Genomic DNA, 14,417 nt, shown 5'->3' with positions numbered 1-14,417 from the left:
TGCGCCGTATTTATTTTTACAAGTTCAAAAAGAATTTTCGCACCTGCCGGGATTCGAACCAACAACCTTACGATTAGAAAATAGCGCCGCTGACAGCTCAGCTACTAGACCATACTTAATAATTGATTGTTTCAGATGTTATATATATATATATATAAAAATTTTGTTCACGGTAGGGGAATAATATTATTTCGTTTTAATAACTCGATTTTATAACAAATACGCATCCCAAATACACCAAACTTATTTATAAGGTGTTACAATATTTTTTAAAATATTGTGCAAAAGATCCCAGTATTAATTTGAATTATTATGTGTAACTGTAAAACACCATTGTTGGTTCAAAACGTACCTATTTGAATATTCAACATTACTTTTAAATAACCGTACCGATTGTGCTGAAAATCTGTGGACAATCGTTAAATTACATAATATTAATAATTCAAACGACGAAAATATGATTGAAAAGTCAAATCGATGGTCGTTCCAATTGAGTGGAAGAGAGATGCCACGCATGCGTACAATGAGCATGAAGAGAGATGCCACGCATGAGAAAAAAGGAACATCCGTAGTGGGATATCCGTAGTGGGACACTTTTTTGTGCGTGCAGCCGGCGTTCATCGATTTATTAGACGTTGTCATGTCAAAAAAACTTGTGATGTAAAAATCAACTATGGTTACAAGTTGAATACAAAAATAAAATTATTTGTTTGTTTTGTGATTTTTTTTATGTTTAGGATCAATCAACATACTTAATTAAAACAGCAAGCATCATGTACCACAGGATCAATTATACAGGTTCATGCCGTCAGGAACAAGGGATTCACTTGGATACATGATACAGAACCATTACTTTAATATGTTTGTAAAGACCCAAATTTAAACATGAGCAAATATAACAAGAAATTTTCTACAATTCACAGGAATGTACAGAATTTTAAGCTATACCTTATCTGAGGTAATTTCCACATGATTTAAGTAGACAGTATCACACTATGCTTAATGTACGGCTATAAGCTGAATTGAGGAGTAAAACCAAGTGAATATTAGTAAAAGGATGCCGGAAATTAAAGTTTTATGACTTCCAGCACCGTTGCAGTTTATTAGGGACTTCTTCAAGACTTTGGGACCAGGCCTTCAGCATCATTACTTTTTCATGACGTGTAAACACCCTGTGAACCTCAAGTGAGTGATAACGTCAAAGTGCCTGACAGTTCATAAAAAGCGGATGAGGAGCAGTGTGTTTGCGCGGACTGTGCAGACACAAGGTGCAGGGCTCATATGGAAAAACGTCAGTAGAAACGACCCCGCAGTGGGCCGTGCTGTACTCACGTGCTTGGCGCGGGCGGGCACAGCTCCGTCCAGCCGTGCCGGCCGCCTTAGGACGGCTCCCACCACACGGTGCATGGCCCCACCTGCGACACACACGCACGCTCACCACAGTTCATTAGTCACCTTCGTGTGCAATTTTTTGTATTTATTATTTATTACATTTGTGACATGCACACCAACACCTCATAAAGAGAGTACTAGGGTGTGCACAGGTACTAGGGTGTGCACTCTGTAATGTTAAATTGTATCTTTTATTTGCACTGCAACTGTCACTGGAGCAGCAAGGCAGCCCGGCAGGCACAGTAACAACTAGTTCGCCAGAAGACAGTGCTGCACACACGCTAGAACTAACGTCTCGCATCCCTCGCGATGCCCGGCTCTGCATCGGGCAGTCGCTGCCTCGCCACTGCGCGACCAACGCTGAACACTACCCCCAGACCCACGACTGCAAGTACACGGCTAAACGTGCACACGTCTTGGTTCGAGCCCAGCCAGGTGGGCAGCGAGGAAACAAGAGTGATTTGTTTGTCTGAATGAGGTGTGTGTTCATGTTCAACTGTCGATTTGTAACTTTGTAGCACTTTTCGCAAATGTGCTACGTAAACTTTTTATCTTCTTGTACTGGACGTTGAAGTAATGCTACTTTGACCGTTCACAGTTCCACATCACGGATGCACAGACGGAGTGCATTTTGTTGGTGTCTGGCTCTCTCTCTCTCTCTCTCTCTCTGTGTGTATGTATATATGTGTGTGTGTGTATGTATATGTGTGTGTATATATATGTATATATGTGTGTGTGTGTGTGTATATATATATAATTATACCTGGCCTACAGCTCTAAACCAAACGGAAAATGGTTCAATTTATTTCAGTGCTATCATCAATTTCAATTCGTAGGTAATCAAATATCAGCAATGTAAATGTCACACCCATGCCTTACCCGGGACTCGGACCCAGGACCCCTCACACCGTAAGCCAGTGTGCATCCGACTACGCTACGGAGGGTTGCTCATCTGGCTCAAAATCCTTGCCATGTCTACGTCCGCCTCACTTCCCGGTTGCCAAAACCTTGGTTAGACCCCTAGGAAATTATTATTGTTATTATTGTTATTGTTATTGATACATACACTTTGACTACAATTCACTCAATTAAACAGGAAAATTTAGCATTCCTTAAAAGCAAGCTTGTGTGTGAGAGCATCTAGTCACTTTAATCTACTTGCTATGTTATTTTGACTGACATACAATTTTTAAAAATTGTAACAATTAATACATAAATAAAATAACTTATTAAATCTTATGTAATTTTTTTAAAAATTTAAAGTTAAAAAGAGCAATTAATTTAACTACAAAATAAAGTTTATCATTGTTTCAGAAAAAAAATCTATACATAAAAAATAAAAATAATATAAATGAAAAAGTACAAGTACCTAAATTACAATTTTATCAGTTAAATTGTCCAACTAAATATTCACATATTTTTTTATTTGAAAATAAGGTTTTCTTATGCCGTATAGGATGAGCTACATAGGTAATAATAACTGATTTTTCTCCTCATTACATACTCGTTATTGCAGCTCTAATATACAATCTTTTAACATCAAATACTCTTAATAGTTTAAAAATTTCCTTGGATGGGTACATATTGGTTTTTTTAATGACTTGTAGAGTAAGTGTTTGAATTGTAATAATTAAGTGGTTTAGTGGCCAGAAGGCCATACTGTAGAACAGACTGGAAAATAGCCAAGTAAACCATTCTAATTCCTTCAAGAGGTAATATAGATCTTAGTTCAAAAAATTTATATACCATTTTTAGAATTTTGTTTCTAAGATAAGAAACATGTTTCTCCCATTTTAGATAAGAGTCAAGCATATAAATGAAGGTTAAGTTCGTGTTCGATAGGCTGACCAGAAATTTTGACAGAGAAAGTAATATATTTGATTTTATTTATATTTAGAGAAAGAAAACTATCATCTAATACATCTGTAATTTTTTAAAGTTTATTGTTAACCATTGCAAATCCAGAAGGCCAATTTTCAGAAGAAACTATCTGCCCTTATTTACATATATCATAAACAAAATTGGCCCAAGAATACTGCCCTGTAGGACACCTATATTTATATTTAGGGAGTTTTCTAATTTATTATTTACTTTTACTTTCTGAGTCCTACCATCCAATTAACTTATAAACCAAGTGTTTGTCAAACCTCTTATTCCGACTTTATCCAATTTATCTGGAAGTATTTTATGTGAGACTGTATCAAATGCCTTCGCAAGTTCCAACATTACACAAACACATTTTTTATCTTTTTGTATGGCTTTTTGAACAAAGTTTTTTACTTTTTCATAAAGCATCATTTGTACTCAAACTTTTTATCAGCCCATATTGATTTACAAACAGTATTTTTTAATCTAAAAATGTCATTGTTTTTTAACATATTTTTCTAGAATTTTTGAAATGTTACTTAATATCTAGATTGGTCTAAAATTTAAAGATGCAGGGCTACCCCCTTATGCAAGTGTGTAAAAATCACTTCCTTTCACCACTCAGGAAATTTACCTCAACTTAAACTTAAATTTTCTATATGAGCTATAGGTTTGCACAATTTTTATTTGTGTTATTTTAGTACCTTTATATTTATCATTAACCAAAGCACTAGAGTTTTTCATTTCAGAAATAAATTGTGTCTGATTAATAGAGGAGATAAATAAAGATATTTGACAAATTTTTGGGTTTATTGAATAATTTATGGACTTATTATTAAGGATGTCTGAAGCCATAACATTTCCAACATTTGTAAAATATTAATATAGTGTGTTTGCAGCTACTTTAGGATTTGATGTTTGATACAGTTTTAATAACCACCTTTTCATATTGAAACATACCACGATGTACGTTTACTAAAGCAAGTATCCCAGACCCCTCCCATATAGTCGTGATATTTTCCAACCTGCCGGGGAGGAGCATACGGCTATCAATCAGCATAAATAGAGTATATCTTGGTGTAAGGGTAACTGTGCATTAAGGGATGACCACTAGTCTACTCATATACAAGAAAGATTTCAAGAATCTTTTTAATAGATCCCAACTCATCAAAATTAAGATATACATAAGTATTCCATGAATACAAAAGTTTACAACACGTTAAGCTAAACAGTACAATATAGAGTAGAGCGTGACCGTAGTCGTCAAACCGTGTCTCTTACAATATGTGTTCGCTACACGGGCGAGAAGTCTTATATGTCAAACAGTACTACCTTAAGGTTAACATTGAATACTTAATTCTACTCCTAAGTTCGTACACGCGCGTGTGGGGCGTATAATTTAGTTCGGTTATACAACAGTGGTTACAGACTTTAAAATTACATACGTAAATATTACTAGTGTCACAGAAACGTGTCTTTAATTACTTCTAACAACGTATATATTGGAACAGCGTTTCTGCAGGGGTTGGGCGCATCGCGCACATTTTCATAGTGAGCCTAAGCAGACAATATAAGGAAGCGAGGTACGTTCTACGTTAAGTATACGAGAGACGCAACAGAATGAAACCCGATAGTGCAAAATGTACATATCCTCCTAAGACGGGAGCGGGCCGGATTCCCGGCCATGGGCGGCGCCGAGGACAAGAACTAGTATAAATGAAAAAAGAAAAAAATTTAGAATTTTGAACGTGGGGGCCAAACGTAAGCGAAGGGGAATTCAAGCCACTACACACCAACACTCACCCACCCATGACCGGTGACCGGACGCACCACCCGCGACAAACTATTCGCACTAGAACTATGTACTATCTAAGAACGAGGCGAGCGCGCCCAGCCCCTTTATACTCTAAGGAAATTAGTCCGGCGTAAGAACACACACATGCATAGTTACAAGCGACAAGCAAAATCCTTCCGCGCACCACAAGCGCCTAGAGAGGGGACACGTTGACGTCAACACTGGAAGGAGAAAAGGAGGGGTAATACTCCGCTCAAGGGACGGCGCACTCACAGGTGAAAGAAAACAAAAAAAAACATCACGTAATTAATAAGATGTGACGGAAGCAGTGCGCCTCAGCACACTGAAACCACCCTCGCTTAAGGGAAAACACACCCCTGACGAAACAAGTGCTGGAAGGTGTAGACTTCGGCAATCGCAGACCTGCAGGCGGCCAAACGGGGGGGGGGGGGGGGTACGATGATCTTGAAGAAGACTTCCCGTGCCCGCATCTTGTTTAAGGGCGCAGGCGGCAAACTAGCGCACTGTGCTCCTTCCTTCGACACGATTGCGTTCCGAACAATGCCGTGGCTCCCAGTGTTAGCGGTGTCAACGACTCGGAGCATGTAGTTGTTGAGTCGGTTATCAGAGTTATCAATATACTCGCCACGCCTCACACCGTTGACGAGAGATTCAATGTGAGGAGTACGTGCGGTGCGCCGATGGGGGAGTAGCAACTGACTCACCCCAAAGGCGCGTCTTCAAGCGTCCGAAGTTCCAGCATCCGGGACCACCAGTAGTAAGCGGCGGCGATGGCGGGCACGGTACTGCGAAGACTGCGGCAAGGGGAAGGGGGGGGGGGGGAAAGCGGCGAAGCGTGGATCTCAGGCGGTGACGTACGAGGGGGGGGGCGGGCCCAACCCTCCCGTAGCACGTCGGCTAAGGTGATCGGCGATGACAAGTCGAAGCGCAGGCTGGGGGGGGGGGGGGAGACGAAGCGAAGCACACGCGAATTGAGTCGGAGTATCGGAAGGGGAGAAAGAGAACTTCACTGTTCTGGCACATAAGCGGAACACTAATACACAATCAACAATATTTTACTGCCATATCCATAAATATAAATAATAAACTCTAAAAAGATACAGAAGATACACCAAAGTTGTTTCACAGCTCTAACGCACATAAGCCATCAACAAGTATACCTTGAAAAAGGATTATAACCCCACACGCCAACCACAAAACCAAGCGTACGTAATAGATTACAAAATTACAAGATTACAAAAAAAAACATTTTGGAACACGCGCGTGTACTATACTATAAACGATTTATTGTTAAGCATGATACGCTTTTAAATGGCTAACGTGGCTTTTCCTCAGACGCCCTCGTGTGCCAGGTTTAGCCAAGAGCACCGTGTTGGCCCCCAGAAACCTAGAGATCCTATACGGGCCGACGAAGGGGGGGATAAACTTAGAGCCCAGCTTCCCAATCTTTGAGGGGAGCGCAAAATTGCGTACCAAAACAAGGTCGCCTACTTGAAAATCGCTCGGATGTCTGCCAGTATTGTACGCATCGGAAACCCGTTCCCTGGCCCTTTGCAAATTAATTGCCACGGAATCTACGATAGCTTCGAGTGCTGAAGGGTCCCAAGCCTCATCTACGGGAGGGAGTCCCCAGATATTAAGGAGAGGGTGAGCGAAACTGCAGCCCAAAAACGGGACAGAGGGGGGGAACCCAGTGGCAGAATGAACAACACTATTGAGGCCTATCGAAATAAATTCGATGTCTCGGTCCCATAGAGTCTGATCGTCTCTGTAATAAGCTGTGAACATGCTTTTTAGGACTTTATTCACCCTTTCGGACATATTCCCCTGGGGGAAGTACGCGCTGGAGTGAACAGGCTTCATGGCCCACTCCATGCACATGGCTTGCCATTCCGCTGAGCGGAAATAAGAAGCGTTGTCCGACACGATGATAGCGGGGGCTCCCAGTATCTGCCAGACTCGCGTCCGAAGAGCGCGAGTTATCGTAGCTGCTTTGAAATTCCGTAGAGGTAGTAGGATAATGAATTTTGAAAAAATATCAACTAGAACTAATAGGCAATTGTTCCCCAGCGTAGACCGGGTTAACGGCCCGAATATATCGACGTGCACGGTGTGCCAGGGGGCCACGGGAGGGTCAGCGGCATACATCCCTATTTTCCCACAAGAGGGGGGCTTGGAAACCTGACAATCATGGCACGCGCGCACGTATTGACGTACGTCGCCGCGTATATTGGGCCAGGCAAAATGAGCGGAAATTTTTTTAAACGTTTTCGAGATGCCGAAGTGACTGCCCAGAAAAGAACCGTGAAAGTATTTAAGGATCAGGGGGCGTAGTGAAACAGGTACTAACATTTTACGCGCTCGTCCCGACTTCCCTGTGTAAAAGACGACACCGTTTTCAAAAACATAGGGTACGTCGGCGCCGGCACTAATTTGGCGACGAATGTCACTACAAAAAGGATCTGTAGACTGTTGCTCTTTAACATTAACGTAGGATTCCGGAAAGATTCTACTTGTATTCACGTGAGCCTCGACAAGTGGGCTAGTGAGCTTACCGTCCTCCGAAAGGTGGGTATCAACAGAAAATTCTTCCGGATTGAACATCCGTGATAACGAGTCAGCGACTACGTTTTCAGTTCCTTTTACGTGTCGGATAACGAAATCGAATCGGGACAGGCGGAGAATCCACCGGCCCAACTTACCCAGTTGGTTGGGGTGGTTAAACAACCAACTAAGGGCCTGGTTGTCCGTATACAGGTCGAATTCGGACCCTTCGAGGTAGGAGTGAAACTTCTCTACGCCGAAGAGGCACCCAAGGGCCTCCTTCTCGTATGTACCGAGCCGTTTCTCCCCATCTGACAAAGTTCGGCTGGCGTAGGCAATGGGTCTGAAGGAACCGGCGATTTCGTGACTCAGCACCGCGCCCAAAGCTAGAGAAGAAGCGTCCACATGTAGAGAAAATCTTTTATCAAAATCGGGTAGAATGAGGACTGGGGGACTCGCTATGACTGCCTTTAATTTATTGAAAGCAGTATCACAATCCTCTGACCATGTGAAGGGGACGTGTTTCTTCCGAAGCGAATTCAGGGGCGCGCACAGTCGCGCAAAATTGGGTATAAAGCGCGAATAGTACCCCAATAATCCCAAAAAACGCTGCAGGCCCTTCAAGTTCCGGGGGCGCGGGAAGTTTACTACCGGGGATACCTTGTCCGGATCCATCAACAACCTACCCTCGGCAATCACATACCCCAAGAACCTGACGGACTTTTGCGCCAGCGAAATTTTTTCGGGATTGATGGTGAGGCCTGCACCGCGCAATCGCAAAAAAACCTCGCGCAAATGCTGCATATGTTCACCAAAGGAATTGCTATAGATGATGATGTCATCAATATAGTTGAAGGCAAAAACCATATTAACGTCTTGCAGAATGTGGTCGAGGACCCGGCTAAGAGCCTGACTACCAAACTTTACTCCCATGGGTATTCTTTTATATTCGTACTGGCCCCAAGGGGTAGAAAAGGCTGTGTAGGGTCTGCAAGAAGGGTCTATGAGGCACTGGTGGAAGCTATTGTTGAGGTCGATAACGGAAAAAATTTTGCTCTTTCCCAATTGTTGTAGGGCCATTTCTACGGTGGGCAAACCAAAATTATCGTTAATTATTTTCCTATTTAAGGGAATAAAATTATGAACAATGTGGTAGTCTACGCCGTTTTTCTTAACCTTTAAAAAGGTAGGGGTGCTGTAGTTGGAAGTTGAAGGAGCTATGATGTCGGCTTTCAAAAGTTTGTCAAGAATTTCTCTCATTTTAGTCATCAATATGGGGTTAGGCTTAAAAAATTTAGACTTAATGGGTTCCAGGTCTTTCAAATAAAACTTGTACGGCTGCAAGTCACATTTTCCAATTCTTTTCGTAAGGACATCCGGGAACTCCATACGGAGATCCTGCAGAATCTTATCCTCCGCGGTATCAGGCGTAACTTGATCGCTTTGAAGCACATAATTACGCGAAAGGGTTTTCGAGCACAAGGGCACGTCAAAAAGGGGTTCAAAACCAAAATTGATTTTACGGTTGGCAACATCCACCCTGGCTCGCGTTCTCCCTAAAAAATCCAATCCCAAAATCATTAGAAGGGAAACGTTAGGCACAATCAAAAAAGAATGCCGCCATGAAAACCTGTCTATTTTAAGATGCAGATTTAGAAGAGACGTAGCATGAAGCAATTTGTTATCAGCCAAGCAAATACTTGTGCGAGCGTGTTCGCTAATAGAAAAATGCCTCAAATGGACGCGTTGTCGGAGTTGTTCAACGAACTTATCACTGACTAAAGAGTGAGTAGCCCCCGAGTCTACGAGCGCCATAATAGAAAATCCAAAAAGGAACACATTAGCAAAGAGCAGTGAATTTTGCACCGAGAAGTTACCGTCAGCACTGGGGCCGCAACGCATCCCTACACGCGCGGTCCTCCGGCGTTTCCTGGACATTGGTCACGAAAGTGGCCGGGGCTGCGGCAGCGGAAACAAAGACGCTGGCTGACGTCACGAACGGGTTCAGTGCAATCAGACATGAGGTGTCCGTATCTCGTGCAATTACTGCACCGATAACGACCGCTGCGGGGCGCCGGCCCATTAGATTCCATAGGTGGAGCAGAAGCGGCCATGCGCTGCATGACGGGTGCACTTACACTCGCCGCGTGAGTTGCGCGAGTTACACGGGGGCTTCGCGGATTCAGGTCTCTCGCGCGAAAAACTTGTCCTGCGGATGCATGGTCCCCAGACGAAACCACGGCGCGCCTACTCAACCCGGGCGCACTGGGAAATTCTTTCGCATAACATTCATGCGCTACAAGTCTGTTTTGAATTTCTACGCTCCAAGCGCGCAGCTCCAACATGGTGGTGGGGACTGAGAGCATCGAACCATGTTGCAGAGTAGACGGAGATACATTCCCCAAAATGATTTCCACTAAACTTTCCTCCGGGAGTCCGAGATCTAGCGCTTCTGCGAAAAGACTAACAGAGTTTATGAAGTCTGAAAGTGACTCGTGGGGCCGCTGAAAACGGTAAACGAATTTGCATTTACACGTTTCCAGTACTCTGGGCGGGCAAACCAATTTTAAAACATTTGCCTTAAAGACGTCAAAGGAAGAGCCGGCGGTGATAGCTTCACTGAGAAGCGAAACGTACGCGTCGCTACACTTACTCAAATAGGCTTTGAGAAAATCGGCCTCGCTCACCAGCTTCAGGTTATATATCCTGCTAGCATCCGCTAATTGCATTAGAACCGCGTCCGGGACATTTCCCTCTAAGCGCGGCAGGGTCTTAAGCGCAGACAGGAATATCTTTTGACTAAATACGGGCGCGGCTCTGGGTTCAAGTGCTACGCCGACAGGAGGGTGTAGCGCGGCGGCTGCGGTTTCCCGCACGTGAGCAATTACACGTACGCGCAACTCGCGTACGGTCTCGGATTCCCCAACTTCCAGCCCGTGATCACCCAAGTAATCCAACAAATCTTCTCTACGCAAAGTGTAAACCCACCCGACGGCGGGGGCGGCTGAGGAACTGGCCATTACACTACCTATCTAGTGGTCACCTGTTAAGCTAATGTTACGTTGCTGCTCACCAAGTAAGCAGAGTGGCGCAGGTTGAAACATACCACGATGTACGTTTACTAAAGCAAGTATCCCAGACCCCTCCCATATAGTCGTGATATTTTCCAACCTGCAGGGGAGGAGCATACGGCTATCAATCAGCATAAATAGAGTATATCTTGGTGTAAGGGTAACTTTGCATTAAGGGATGACCACTAGTCTACTCATATACAAGAAAGATTTCAAGAATCTTTTTAATAGATCCCAACTCATCAAAATTAAGATATACATAAGTATTCCATGAATACAAAAGTTTACAACACGTTAAGCTAAACAGTACAATATAGAGTAGAGCGTGACCGTAGTCATCAAACCGTGTCTCTTACAATATGTGTTCGCTACACGGGCGAGAAGTCTTATATGTCAAACAGTACTACCTTAAGGTTAACATTGAATACTTAATTCTACTCCTAAGTTCGTACACGCGCGTGTGGGGCGTATAATTTAGTTCGGTTATACAACAGTGGTTACAGACTTTAAAATTACATACGTAAATATTACTAGTGTCACAGAAACGTGTCTTTAATTACTTCTAACAACGTATATATTGGAACAGCGTTTCTGCAGGGGTTGGGCGCATCGCGCACATTTTCATAGTGAGCCTAAGCAGACAATATAAGGAAGCGAGGTACGTTCTACGTTAAGTATACGAGAGACGCAACAGAATGAAACCCGATAGTGCAAAATGTACATATCCTCCTAAGACGGGAGCGGGCCGGATTCCCGGCCATGGGCGGCGCTGAGGACAAGAACTAGTATAAATGAAAAAAGAAAAAAATTTAGAATTTTGAACGTGGGGGCCAAACGTAAGCGAAGGGGAATTCAAGCCACTACACACCAACACTCACCCACCCATGACCGGTGACCGGACGCACCACCCGCGACAAACTATTCGCACTAGAACTATGTACTATCTAAGAACGAGGCGAGCGCGCCCAGCCCCTTTATACTCTAAGGAAATTAGTCCGGCGTAAGAACACACACATGCATAGTTACAAGCGACAAGCAAAATCCTTCCGCGCACCACAAGCGCCTAGAGAGGGGACACGTTGACGTCAACACTGGAAGGAGAAAAGGAGGGGTAATACTCCGCTCAAGGGACGGCGCACTCACAGGTGAAAGAAAACAAAAAAAAACATCACGTAATTAATAAGATGTGACGGAAGCAGTGCGCCTCAGCACACTGCAATATTTTAAGCCAGTACACTCTTTAACAATATTCCATATATTTTTAATAATATTCCGTATCATTTTGTGCTTCAGCAATTTTTGTTTTATGGTAATTGTCTTTAGTTATTGTATAAGAACCTGTTTCTATATTACGATATGTATGTCTTAGCTGCATATTGAATGGTTATTTATTAAATTGTCAATTCATTTTCTCTCTTGTTCTAATAGATTTCACCAACTCGATTGCAATCCATGGTTTTAACATTTTTAATGTGTTACGTGTACTAACTCTGAGAGAACTAGCTTCATCTATTTAATTTTCTAGCAAACTGACAAAATTATATGTTGCACCATCAACATTAAATTACCTAACTTAAAACACTGTTCCAAGATTTGGATTCAAGGAAATCGGATAAAATTTTTGTATCGAAATTAGCACGTGTTGTGTTTTTTAGCAAGAGCCTTTTGACACACAATACTGTACTAATAACAGCAGCAAAATGATCTGTAATATTAGTGTGTGACTGCAAACACATGGTGTGTACAGGTCTGCGAGGCCCAGATGCCCGCAAGATCACCGGAGCAGCGAGTGCTGACTACGTTCAGAGGAACCTGACAGCTCTAAAGCGAAGGGCAGCGGCAATATTGCAAGCTTGTCCACTGTACAGTCTTTCGAGGTAAGGAAATGGAAAAGCATCGTCAGTCACTGAATAAATAATTTCTGAATTTCCCGGAAAGCTGCTCCCGTGCACCCGGGAATCCCGTACTTGGAGTCCCACTGACTGCCCGACCCCCGGCTGTGAGAGTGGTACCTCAGCCGGCCACAACGACCAGAATAACTGCACATTGTTTCATTAGTATTCAAAATGTTAATTGTAATGTTATGTGTTCCCTCACATGCACACAGCACAGTGTTTCTGTTCGTGATGCAGCTGGTGTCACAGTCTCATGGGCCTGCTTCTCCGCAACTCTCTGTTTGGTTCATGATACTCTCTCGTCACAGCCTACGTAGGTCACACTTGTATCCCCACCTCTCTGTGTCCTCGGAGAGACCCTGTGATGCGGCAGACGTTAACACCGCGGAACTAATTACTACCATTACTGTCAACCTCTAGCTTAGGTAATTGGGGAGTTAAATGAAAACTTAAGGCACAATCCAGCTAACGTGAAAGAAACCAACATATGGATCAGATTGTTTGCAAGTGAGCAAACCTACGGTGTGATTACTAACTGACGCATCTTGTCAGCGATTCTACACGTTCTTGATACTATTAAAGCTCCAAACACAACTATAATTGCATTATGAAACTAATACTAAATGTGTGTCACGACTGGCTACCTTGGGACTGTAATATAAAACACAACAGTTGCAGCAATGACAGTGAGCTCGTGGCCACTGGAATGAATACAAGCATTACTGGAAGCAAAGGTCAGCCTTATCACTCATGCACACTCTACACACACAAACCGACAACACAGCTATCTGGCTGCGCCACCTCTTCAGTGACAATCACTCCCACGCCCAACGTGCAAGAAGTTGCCAGCTGCAACACTCTGCACGGACGCCTCAGACGCAGATGCAGATGCGGTACACTCCGAACGCCACGAGGCAGCTGCGTGAACCCACCTGCGTGAGGAGGAAGTGTCGAGCGTAGAGCTGCTTCGCGGGGTGCGGGCGGGGCTCGTCTCACAGTCTCTGGTCGGCCCCTCGCGCCGGCCCGGCGCCGCGGGTCAGGGTCAGTAGGGCATCAGGGACGCGCCTGATAACACCGCCTGCCCGGAATAACTGTAAATAACCACTTTGTTTGCTCCAGCATTGCATCACCGAGTGGTCGTGTACAAACATCTCGCGGCCTCGGGGTACGTGCCAGCTGTTGAGCAATGATTCGGGGCCTGCCTACCACGGCCACTGCGTTGCAGCGTGTGGACACGCCATTGCTCATACCCCCTGCTTCACCCTTCCCTACATTACTGTGCTCCCGTCCGCCCACTCGGTCCAGTAGCTAGCGTGTGGACGGTGAGGATCTCCCAAGAGTTCAGGACGGGTGTTTGCGATGTCCCTTTAAACCCACCCCGCGGAAGGCAATGGCAAACCACGGTGGAATCATCCTGCCTCGGCAGGCATAGGGACGTCACGGATGTCGTCACATTGGCATCGCCTGAGCTCACCACATCCGTGCTCCCAGGAAATACTGTGACTAACAAATGAAACATTAATTATTATCCAGTCACACTTTTCTCCATTTTGCAAGTCATGTATTAGTATGTACTTAACTGAACAACTTAGATTGTATAATTAATATTAGGCAGTACTTTAGCCCACATACAGCTCATTGCAGCAGCTATTTTCACCTAATCAAGTAATTACTAAAGCATACGCATTGTGTGCATTTTATATGAGCTTAGAAGATAAAAGTCCAACCTGGATGTGTATGGCATATAATAGTTATTTGCTATCACTTATAATTCATTTTGTTAGGTTGTGAAAATAAAATGCTTAAGAATATAGTGCGTGTCTCTTTTATTCA

General features: G+C 43.7%; 1 protein-coding gene across 1 annotated transcript in view; it reads right to left on the bottom strand.

Annotated features, from left to right (window-relative positions):
• LOC134535490 (alpha-aminoadipic semialdehyde synthase, mitochondrial) overlaps positions 1 to 13,611 on the bottom strand; it is a 46,052-nt gene extending 32,441 nt beyond the window's left edge. The window contains exons 1-2 of the mRNA XM_063374622.1: positions 13,517 to 13,611; positions 1,333 to 1,415 (exon numbers count right to left, since the gene is read on the bottom strand). Of these exons, the coding sequence (XP_063230692.1) occupies positions 1,333 to 1,407 (75 nt within the window). The 5' untranslated portion in view covers positions 1,408 to 1,415; positions 13,517 to 13,611. The remainder of the gene's footprint in view (positions 1 to 1,332; positions 1,416 to 13,516) is intronic.
• Between the last annotated feature and the right edge of the window lie 806 nt (positions 13,612 to 14,417).

The sequence above is a fragment of the Bacillus rossius genome, chromosome 8, assembly GCF_032445375.1.
Source record: "Bacillus rossius redtenbacheri isolate Brsri chromosome 8, Brsri_v3, whole genome shotgun sequence".
In the NCBI taxonomy this organism is placed as follows: domain Eukaryota; kingdom Metazoa; phylum Arthropoda; class Insecta; order Phasmatodea; family Bacillidae; genus Bacillus; species Bacillus rossius.
This window is presented reverse-complemented; position numbering and strand designations above follow the sequence as displayed.